This window comes from Arachis ipaensis, chromosome B7 (assembly GCF_059453495.1).
Source record: "Arachis ipaensis isolate K30076 ecotype BB chromosome B7, ASM5945349v1, whole genome shotgun sequence".
In the NCBI taxonomy this organism is placed as follows: domain Eukaryota; kingdom Viridiplantae; phylum Streptophyta; class Magnoliopsida; order Fabales; family Fabaceae; genus Arachis; species Arachis ipaensis.
In genome coordinates this window covers 62,285,298-62,297,429 of record NC_142442.1, presented here as the reverse complement: position 1 = coordinate 62,297,429, position 12,132 = coordinate 62,285,298, and the positions used below count along the sequence as shown (strand labels likewise).

The following is a 12,132-nucleotide window of genomic DNA, read 5'->3' as shown; positions in this document are numbered from 1 at the left end:
TCCAAATTAAGCCTACCCCTTAAGTTACCTTTGTTAGCCACTTTGAGCCTTTAAATCCCATTTGTTCTGTATTTTACCACATCACTAGCCTTAAGCGGAAAAACAATTATATATCCCAATTGAATCTTTGGTTAGCTTGAGATAGAATTGTGTGTTAATTAAGTATGGGAAGATTGTGGGAACAAAGGATAATAAGGGAATGTGTCATGATAATATAATGGGAATTTGGGTACCTACTCATGAGAACATATAAAAATTAAAAAAAATTCATGTGCATTGATAAGCTATGTTTATTTTCATGTTTAAAAAAAATCCAAAAATATTCAATAAATAAATAAGGGGACAAAATTACCCCAATGCTAAGTTAAAATTCAAAGATCAATACAGATATGATAAAATTAAAGTTGATACATGAGTATGGAATATGAAAGGGAAAGTTTGGTTAGCTAGGTATGAAATTTAAAGTTATATAGAATATACATATATGTGTTAGGTGAAAGCTTAGGTTAATTAAAGATTCAATATATAATCTTACTTAGCCATATATACCCTTACCTTTACCTTAGCCCCATTACAACCTTGAAAAGACCTCATGATGTTTGCATTGGTACATTAAATTTTGTTGATTGGTTAGGTGAAGAACAAAAATTAGAAAGCATGATTAGAGAAGGATAGAGTGATTACCCTATACACTAGAGAGATTAGAGTGTACATATATCATCAGTGAGTGTTCAATGCTTAAATTCTATGTTCCCTGCTTTCATGAGCTACCTTCTTGCATTTTTATCTGTTCTTACTGTATAAGAATTGAGTTAGTGGAATTTGATTTGTGATTATCTTGAAGAGCTTACTTACTTTTAATCAAGTGGACAAGAATCATATAGTTGCATTCATATGTATAGGTTGTATTGCATTGCATGAGTTTTACATGTTCCTACTCATTTACTTTATCTCCTACAACTAAGCATGAGGACATGCTAATGTTTAAGTGTGGGGAGGTTGATAAACCATTATTTTATGATTTATATTGTGTTTAATCGTGTGGTTTTATCAAATCTTTACCCACTTATTCATATGATTAGCATGTATTTACAATTCCTTCCCAAAATTACTCCATGGTTGAAAACTTGCTTCCTAGAGACTTTTAATTATGTATTTTAATTCTCCTTTATTCCAGTCGATGCCATGATCTGTGTGTTAAGTGTTTCAGGCTTTATAGGGCATGAATGACTTGGAAATTGGAGAGGAGGCTTGCAAAATGGAAGGAACACAAGAAATTAAGGAGATGACCAGCGAGAAGCGACGCGGAATCACGCGACTGCGCGAAATAGAGGAAATTGCAGTGATGCACTCGTGTGCCTGACGCGAACGCATGGATTGGAAACTGCACAAGTGACGCGAATGCGTGGACGACGCGCACGCGTGGCAAGGAAAAACGCTGGATGACGCGAACGCATGGATGACGCGATCGCGTGACGTGCGCGATCTGCAGAATTTGCAGAATTCGCTGGGGGGCAATTTTGGGCCATGTTTTGACCCAGTTTTCGGCCCAGAAAAGCATATTAGAGCCAGGAAACATGCAGAGACGAGGGGGGACATTCATTCCGCATGATTTTTTAGTTTTAGATCTGATTTTACTCCTTCTCTAGGTTTTCTCTCTACACATTCACAGTTCTTAAGATTTTGTTTTTATTGCTTTTTGGATTGGGATATTGAGAAGAGTTATTACCTCCGCCAAGACTTCATCATTCTAGTTTGTTTTTCCTTACTTGTCACTTACTCTTTTATATCCTTAATTTGTTCAAAGTTACTATTGGATTATTTTTAGAATTTATTAATACAAGAACTATTTTTTTTAATTAGTCTTTTTTATTATTATTTATCATGTCTTCCTTTATTTTCCTTTCTTATTTTGTGAAGTTTACATTCATAATGAGCGAGTAGTTCCATAACTTGATTGGGAGTTGATTGAAAGGAGAACCTTGAGTTGGAATGCTCAAGAGTAAAATTGTAATTGGGTTTATTGTTGGATCGCCCTCTAGTCACTGACACTAATCCTTCCCAAGGGAGAGGATCAGAACTTGTGAATAGAAATAGACTTCCAACTTGTTTGACTTTCCTCTACCTGGTAAAGGATAACTAAGCAGAACAACCTTCAATTATAAATTAATCTTGGGAGAACTCCAACAAGGATAGATTTTTCGACTAATCTACTCCCAGTCAAGGTTTTTATTTAAATTACATAGATTCTCTGATTTAATTTCCTGTTTATCAACTAAAAACCATTTTGAAAACATCTGATTAATAAAACAACACATCTTTCTGTAACTCGTTGGGAGACGACCTGGGATTCATACTCCCAGTATTTTAATTCTATTTTTGTGACAACCCTTCTAAATTGATAAGCGAATTTTTGTTGGTTAAGAACTGTACTTGCAACGTATCTCTTACATTAATTTCTTAATCCGCCAATTTCCGCCACGTCAGACATTCAATGCCAGTTTTGGCAATCATTCTGGAAAAGAAGTATAGAGTATGATATATTACTGGAAAGCTCTGGAAGTTACATTTCTAACGCCATTAAGACTGCGTCAATTGGACCTCTGTAGCTCAAGATATACTTGTTGGAATGCACGGAGGTTAGGATTTGACAACATCTGCTATCCTTTCTTCGTCTCTGAATAGGATCTTGCCAAATTTGCCCAAAAATCCTCTAAAATCATAGAAAAACACAAAAATTCAGTAGCATCGAAAAGATGAATTTTGCACTAAAACATACTAAAACTTAGTTAAATATACATAAAATATAAATGAAACGCTAAGGAAATGCAATGAAAAAGTGTATAAGATATCCACTTATCACCCTTCCCTGTTTGTGCATCATTGTGCTAAATCTACTGTGTATCTTCTCGCTTATGTGGATGACATCTTGGTAACGGGAAGCAACTTTAGTGAAATTGGTAGTCTTATTGCAAAACTCAATACATCGTTTACTCTAAAAGATCTTGGTGAGATGAATTTTTTCTGGGAATAGAAGAAGGCAGAGACAATTCAAGGGGAATGGTGTTCAAACAATCCAAGTACATTAGGGATTTGTTGAAATGAGCAAATATGTTTGATGTGCGACCAATACCTATGCCTATGATGAGTAGTCTTAAACTGTCCCTTTCATCTGGCATCGCCTTTGAAGATCCTCCCTTGTACCATTTAGTAGTTGAAGTCCCTCAATATGCCATAATTACATGGTCGGACATTACTTATGCAGTCAATAAAGTGTCTCAGTATAGCATGCTCCTATTGATGTCCACTAGAAATTAAAGCAGTGAAGCGAATTTTGCGCTATTTGGCTAGGACAACTAATATGGGCTTACAGCTCACCAAGTGCAAAGAACTTAGAATCATTGGGTTTTGTGATTCAAATTGGGCATCTGATGTTTATGATCGCAAGTCTACGTCCGAATATTGTGTATTCCTAGGTAGTACTCTCATATGTTGGTCTAGTCGCAAACAAGCTTTTGTGTCTCGCTTGAGCACTGATACTGAGTTTAGGGTCCTTACTGATGTTGTGACCAATACTGTATGGGTGTAGAAGCTACTGTCTAAGATGCATTTGCCATCAGGGCCACCTCCCGTCCTCTTTTGTGACAATTAAAGCATAATGCTTATGGCCAAGAATCTAATTCTTCATCATTGCTTGAAGTATTTTAAGATAGATCTTCATTTTGTTAGACATCGAGTGGTGCAAAGACTCATACATGCATATCCATGCCCAAGATCAGGTTGCGGATGTCCTTACCAAACCAACTTTACATAGTCTATTTCTATCGTTTAGGAGCAAACTGAAGGTGGCAACTTCACTGCCGCTCAGTTTGAGGAGGATGATACAAGAAGAAGAAGAAGAAGAAGAAGAAGAATGTGAAACTTCTGAAGTTAGTAAGCAAGTTAATGATGTGGCAAGATTGGTTGGCAAAGTTAGTTGAGTTTGTTATTGTGCATGTAACTAAAGCTTTTATAAATAGCTATATCACAGTGTAAATACTTACTTCAATTTATAAATAATAGAATTTATCAATTCCTCTGTCAAATCACTCGCTGTATTATTATCTCTCTCATTTTCTTTTCTCTTAGACTCTTAGCTCATCTTTTTGTTCACACACTCAAAACTCTAAATCTCATACCTTTTTGTTTTAATGACAAAAAAATTAATTTTTAATTCAATTAATTTTTTATTTATAATATTAAAAATATTTTAGATATTCTAATAATTTTAGCTATCAATTTTATAAATCATGTATAAATTTTATTATTAAAATCAATAACTAAAATTATTGAAATACTTAAAACACTAAAGTACTTAAAATTTTCCATTGATTTTAGTTTATTTGAACACGTATTTTGAAGCTGGAAGTAAATCATTTTCATTTTCATTGTTTACACTTTCCAACATAAAACAAGACGTACAATAATAAGTACAATCGAGACAAGAAGGTTGGCACGCAATGCATGGCAAAAATTGCACTCCAGCAATAAACATCTATCTTTCACTATCCGCGTGTGCGCATGCAACGGGATAATAATAATAATAATAATAATAATAATAATAATAATAATAATAGTTTAATTTGCACTTTAATTTGTTGAATAAATGACCATTTATATTCATAAAAGATAAAAATATTGACAGATGTACCTATACTAAATTAAAATTAAATTTGTATCCATGCAAGATGTCCTCCATGTGCCAAAAGTATCCTACATAGCACTCCAACCCTCCAAAGTCAAGGTACTTTTGTCACGCAGAAGACATCTTGCATGAATACAAGTTTAGTTTCGATCTAATATAGTATATATGTCAGCGTTTTCAACTTTTATGGATACAAATGATCCTTTATTCTTAATTTGTTCATAACGTTATATTTGAATTCTATTTTTAAGACAAAAATACATATATAATTAATAGAGAAAGAAACACAGAAATTTATCTTTATCTATCTTTTTATAATTTATATTTTCTTCCAAAATTATAAATTTCAAATACAGTCTAAAATTTACATTATGAAACAACAACAACAATAATAGTTTCTATTTTTCAAAAGGAAACTAATAATTAAGGGATACAATTTGAACCACCCTTGACTATATTCCTTGGAAGGTATCAATTACCTAAAAATTAAACTCATCTACAAATCTACAATTTGTGGTGGGTGTATGGCTAGAACTTGTTTTTTTTCCAATCTGCCAAACGCCTTAAAAATTGTCCAACCTGTAAATAAAATTTCATTAAATTTATTTTATATTGCACATATTCATTATTAATGTGGAAAAATGAATACAATATTAATGGCTACTATTGTTAGATAATGCGTTAATTGATAAACATGAATTAATACCTCTAAAGGATCATGCAAAGTGTAGATAGCGTTAGTTTCTTTTTGAATTTGAGAAACAAGAATCCCAATTCCTTGGCCCTTACTACGTAGAACCTGTTATATATGATATCCAAAAAATTAAAGTCTCACTACCATAAAATTATTTTTAATGACAAATTTTTAGTACCAAAAATATAATAATAATTATTATATATCTTATGTAATTTATGTTTTGTAACAATTATATATTTATTATTATTACTGCATGTTATAATGATAATTTTATATTTTTTGTAACTATTAAAAATAGTCTAAGATTATAATTGTTACTAAAATTTTTTAACGATAAAACATAAAATAATTAATATTTAATTACCAATAAATATATTAGTGGTTATTTTTATTATCGGTAAAAATAAAATAAATGATAATTAAAAATAATTTTTTAATAGTCTCTAGTTAGAATAAGAATATGAATATGAGAGTGGAATATAATAATGCAATAATTTTAACAAGTTGGTTTTGGTGACAGCCATTCTGTTACCTTAAAAGCATCCTCATCAGTTGTATCATCACCAATATAGATGGGAAATACGCTGGTAGAATTTGCATAGCCTAAAAATCACCGAAGAACATATGTTATAGTTAGCACCACTGCACGCATATATAATATATATTAGTTAATTAATTACATATTTTTTATTTTTTAGAACGAAAAATACTCACCTAGTGACTCTAACAAGAATTCAATAGCCTTGCCTTTGTCCCATTTTATAGTTGGACGAATCTCAATAACTTTTCTCCCATGTGTTAACTTAAGTTTTGGGTACTCCTTGAGCACTGAATTAACTTGTTCCGCCAAGGCTGACCAGCACTAAAGAGAAAGCAAATAAAGGTTAAAAAAATAGTTAGATTTAAAATTATAAAAATTTAAAAATATAATAGTACTAGTAATTTGACCCATCAATTTAACTTATGTGAGTTTTTGCGCGTTCGTGTGTGCATGTTTGGTGAACAAAGTTTATTAATTTTTTTCTTTAAAAAAAATCCTTTAATTTGGTGGTACCTTTTCTTCAACACATCGAAAGTGCACGGACAGACAAAACTTGTTGTTTTCTACTTTAGCCCCTGGGATAGCCTTCATTTTTTCTACCAAGATCTTGTACACCTGAAACCAAATAAAGAATAAAACAAAAAAGGAAAAAAAAAAGTATATGAGAAGATGTCCATAAATCATAAAAGTTAGTAGAAAATTATTGTTCTTGAACAGATCAAGTTTTATTAGAGGTGAAAACTTATGTATAGTTGTTTTTATGTAAAATTAATATTTAAAAGTTATTAAATAATTTGATATATTTAATTAAATTATTATTTAATTACTTTTTCTACTATCAATTTTATAAGAAAACAAATTATAAGTGAGTTTTTACTTCTATTAAATATTAATTAGAATGTCATTTTTTATTGATCAAATTATGTTATTACTTTAACATAAAGTAATATTATTCTACTTCATTTGACATTAACAAAATGGGTGCAAACAAAATAACACAGAACGAACCTCGTTGATCATGGGCAAGAATTGACTCGCAGGTTGGAAGAGCACTAATGCTTCATTATTGTTACCCTGGAAACAAAACAAGAATAATTAAGAATCTCAGCAAAGAACAACAACTTTATTAGAGCATATTGTTTAAAAATGATTTTTTTTAAAGGAATAACTAAGAAGGGTTATTTTCACCTAAAATAAAGAAATCCAACTATGTTTATAATTTGGTTCTGGAAAGTATGACTCACTTTCTGATGATTGCGGCTTTTTGTTGGTCCTTTGATGTCCATACCGTGACTTCCAGCATAGTACACTTCTCCCAATCTTACAAAATCGTATACCTAAAAATTTTATAATTTTATTTAATTATATTTTCTTTTTCAAAAGGAAAATTGTCTCTCGGATTTTGGTTTTGCAGGGAAGAAAAAAAATGCACCTTGTCAATACACCTTCCGGTTACTATGGCAGTGGGAAATAGTCTTGCTATGTCCTTTAGTATTGCTCTCATCTGAATGAATAAAGCATGAAAATAATAAAATCAATGTTAGTCATTTTCTATTGAGAAGAATAGAGTTTCTTTTAGGTGGTTATTTTCAAAAATCTTTATTATAAATCGTTAGTTCAGTTAAACATAGTGAAGAAGTGTTAAGAGAGGAACCTTTTTAGTCATGAATGCTTTCTCTGGATCTGCAACAATTGGAGAAAGAGTTCCATCGTAATCAAGAAACACAACAACTTGCTTCCCTTTCGAGTTCCATATCATCTCATCAAACATCTTCAGCGCAGATGGATGACCAACCTGCATAATCAGACTACACTACTTACTTCCATATCATCTCATCAAACTTCTTCAGAGCCTCATCTGAACTCGTAAAGAGTTGTGAGGGAACAAGCTAAACTTACATCAATAACACAAACCACTAACAAAACAACAAAGAAGCGAAGCAACCCAAAATACAATCCACTAATAAATGAAGCACATCAACTTTCAGAAACGAAAAAGACAAGTAACAAGCCACACGTACATGAGAAACCTGAGAAGCACCATAATATCAAATCATCATAGAATATCATTCACGTTGTAGCAGAGGCATTTGGTCCTCTCTGTCTTTTTTGCCAAATCGAATGCATTATTAAAAATGATACACTACTTAGCTTGTTAATAGTGCGTAATCAATGCTTCTCTTCAATATTAATAATTATATTTAGGTTCAGTGTTCATGGTTCACTCTTTATTCACCACCATCATTCTTTTTGAGAAACTTACTCCTTTACTATCACTTTAAAGATTTTGGTACATTCAAAACTTGAATGTATTTGGACATAAAAGTAAATCTAAATACATTAATTTTTCGATGTACCAAACTCTAAAGGGAAAAATATTTGGCTGATGTACATAGTGATGTTGATGAATATGATGGGAAAAAGGGCAAAGAAACAGCAAAGGGTATGAATCCAAGAAAGAATGGTATTGGTGTATATATGTATGTTAGTTAAAACTTACGATCCAAGAGGGGTTGTTGTTAGGTGTGATTCGTGTAGGAGAAGAAGCTCTCATTGATTCAAGCCAGGGGTTAACTTTGTTACTGCCTCCTTTATTATTATTGCTCTCTTCTACAGTGAAGAGAAGCCTTCTCTTCTGGTATTGACCCAATAACCCACCAAACAAGGCCATTGATGATTTTTGCACTTGTGAACTTGCTGCCGAAACCGTCGAATGGGAGAACGACTCCGTGAGCTTCACTATGTTGGTACTCACTTGTGATGATGATTTCATTAATAATAATCTTATGTATGTGTAACTTGGGAGAAATAATGAGAAGTTGCGACAAAGAAAACAAGGAAGAAAAGAACAGAGGTGGATACTGGATATGCTGCTTCCCCTGTTCAATGAGCAATTTATAGAAGACGAAAAGAGAAAGAGAGGGGTGGTTTTGGAGTTGGAGCAGTAAGAGACTAACAAAAGGGGGGAGAAAAAAGAAAAGATGTGTAGGGGTGTCTGCTCAATTGGTGAACACGGCAATTTATAGAAGAAAGAAGAGGGAGGGGGAGAGCAACTCGTGGCCCGTTGTACTTTTCAGCAACTGAAATATATAGATACTTTAATAATGATGTTTTTATACAAATATCACACTTAAAATAGTTAGATAGATTAATGTGTTTGATTGAATATGTTTAATTCTATAAAGTACGGACACTTCGTTGAGTTGTTATATTTGCGTGTCGGATACATTTTGGACATGATATTCATCGACACTCATCCGACATGCGTGTTTATTGTGTCCAATCGTGTCTTAATAAAAAATAAAAAATTCTTTTCTAGACAAACTTAGATACACCTAAATGTCATCACGTGTCAGTGTGTCCAGCCTTATTCTTAACATGTATTCTTAAAATGAATTTAGAAATAATATATATATTATTATATATTAAAACAAAAATATTTTAAATACTTTTATTTAGTTAAAAGAAGACATTAAAAATAGTTAAAAAATTATTTTATATTTTAATATTAATAAAATATAAAAATTTTGATTGTAATTTATTTAAAAGATATTTTATATTTTATATATATTATAGGAAGAGTTTTAAGTATACCGAAAATACTGGTGTTTCAATTGTTTTAACCGTTGATTTGAATTATAAAAAATATATATAATATATATTAATTGAAATCAACGGTTAAAACACCTGAAACACCAGTGTTCTTCGATACACTAAATTTTTCCTATACCATATTCCCATATTTTATAAGATTATAAAATTCGTGTATCCATATATCCTGTGTCATGTCATGTTTCATATTCATGTCAGTGTCTGTACACCATAAGATTAATTGAATTATTTAACATTTCACAATATCATTTATATGAAAAGACATTACTATTTTATATATATATATATATATATACACATATGTGTTACATCCCTTTTGAATTCTTTAGTTCTCGTGTGGAAATTTTGCCATAATATAAAGGATGGTGTGGTTTTCCTTTCCTTTTATCATTAACCGGCTTTTATCCTATGTTCCTATATATCCAACTAAATAAATCACACCTGGGTATATTAGCAGCATATTATATTTTTTCTTTCATAATCAAAACAATTTAACTTTTTTTTTTTTAAAATTTAAATTCTAAATAGGTTCAACTCTTTCAAAATAAGCTTAATAATTAAGTTCTTAGTTTGTCCTCTGTTAATAAGTACTTAAATATTATTGTATAACTTTTTAGTTAGGTGTAAATTTTAATTTATATTTATTATCAGTGAAAAAAAATTATACTAACATTAGTTCAAGTGTTCCTATATAAGAAGTATATATATATATATAGTTCAAGTGTGACCACATTATTATGGCAACATACTGATCGATTATTTCTTAATACATTCTGAATCGCTGTATCAATCCAGTAGAGTAAATTACTAGTTTGTCTTGAAAAGTAATAACTGTTTTTTATTCTTAATACAGACCCTTTTTTTAACACAAAATTATTGAAAATAGAATAAAGTTATGTAATATTTAAACAACTTACTGTTATTTTTCAAGAACTCAATTGAAAAAAAAATATGATATATATATGCACACTAAAAAACAGTTATCAAATTAATTATCATATATTTATATATAAATTTATATATAATTTAAATTAATTTTAATATATGTTTTATATTTTAATATATATATATATATATATATATATATATATATATTATATTGATAATTATTTTAATATATATTTAATATGAGTTGACTAAGAAAACAACAAAACTTGGATAAAAATAGGTTATAATCTGAAATCATTTGTTTTATATATAGGATTCCCTAATCAATAATATGGAGGTTACAAAATATCTTTAAAAAAAACCAATCAAACGAACACTTTTTCTTAACTTAGAATAATTTCTAGTGGCTCTTTGAACTTCATGGGATGGAGTAGTTCTGTTGTTAGTCATTCCGTCATATAAGCTAAGGATGACACTCCGTATTTATGGGGCTAATATATATATATATATGAAAAAATTTGGAAATCAAAATAATTTAGCCATAACTAACTAAAAATTTCTGAAATTAACTTCATTTATATAATTTTTTTATATTTTGATTTTTTTATCTTACTTACTTATCAATCAACTTGTCACATGTTATATAGCCTCTACATATATATTAATCATAACAATATATTTTTATCTATTAGAATGCAACCATATCATGTATTAATGATACGTTTTATAATTTGATTCTTATATATACTATTGTAATAATATATTTTAATTGACATTAATTTTAATTTATTTACTTTTGTAACCACTAATATATTGGTTCACACCTACTCAACATTAGAAGCACTTTAAAGAGTGTAGCTTTCAAAAATTAGAAATCACGATGTCAGAACATTATCAACAAATGAGTTTGACGCATTTATTTTTAGTGGCAGTTATAGACCCAAAAAATTTTAATAATGAGATAAAAAATACTAAAATATATTTTATTAAATATTAATATTTATATTATGTAATAAAAAATTAGAGATATAAAAATTAAAAAAATTAGTGTACAATTTTTTTTAAAAATATTTTTTATTATAAACAATTTCTAAAAAATATTTTTTTTGCTATATTCTAAAATCTGAACTCAAAATCTTAGTTAAATTATAAACAACTTATTGTTCTATGTTCTCAATTAACTACAATTTTATTATTTTTACATATTTAATAAATAAAAGAGTTAATCAATAGGCACGTTAAGTTTATTAATATACTATTATTTATAATTTGAAGTTTAAATTATGTTTAAGTACCAAAAGATTTAACTATATAGATTATCTCTCATTCAATTAAAAAGTTCATTTATTTATTATAATATTTATGAAAAGAATACTTTTTTAAACAAAAAAAAAACGGTACAAACAAGACTGTTTCAAAGTTAAAATATATAACATTAATTAATAGATAATAAATAAATAATGTTCTTTCTTATATTAAATAATTTTTGAAGACGAAAAAAGATATTGATGATTTTATGTGTATTTAGAAAATTAAGTTTTTAGTTTGGTAATTAATTAATTGGTTAGTTAAAAAAAAGTACCTTATCACTACTTATTAATTTTTTTATTGAGTTGATTCATTTATTTCTAGTTTTAATACTAAATCAGATTTAACAAGATAAATACTGCTGCTTAATAAAATATTTTTTAAAGATACATTCCAAAAAAG

General features: G+C 29.3%; 1 protein-coding gene across 1 annotated transcript; it reads right to left on the bottom strand.

Moving 5' to 3' along the window:
* Positions 1-4,977: 4,977 nt before the first annotated feature.
* LOC107608353 (putative trehalose-phosphate phosphatase H) lies at positions 4,978-8,909 on the bottom strand. The gene is made up of 10 exons (XM_016310166.3): positions 8,423-8,909; positions 7,577-7,717; positions 7,355-7,426; positions 7,167-7,259; positions 6,931-6,996; positions 6,436-6,537; positions 6,096-6,243; positions 5,914-5,984; positions 5,391-5,483; positions 4,978-5,263 (listed from the first exon to the last, which is right to left on the bottom strand). The coding sequence occupies exons 1-10, from the start codon at positions 8,693-8,695 to the stop codon at positions 5,213-5,215; spliced, it is 1,110 nt and encodes a 369-aa protein (XP_016165652.1). The 5' UTR covers positions 8,696-8,909; the 3' UTR covers positions 4,978-5,212.
* Between the last annotated feature and the right edge of the window lie 3,223 nt (positions 8,910-12,132).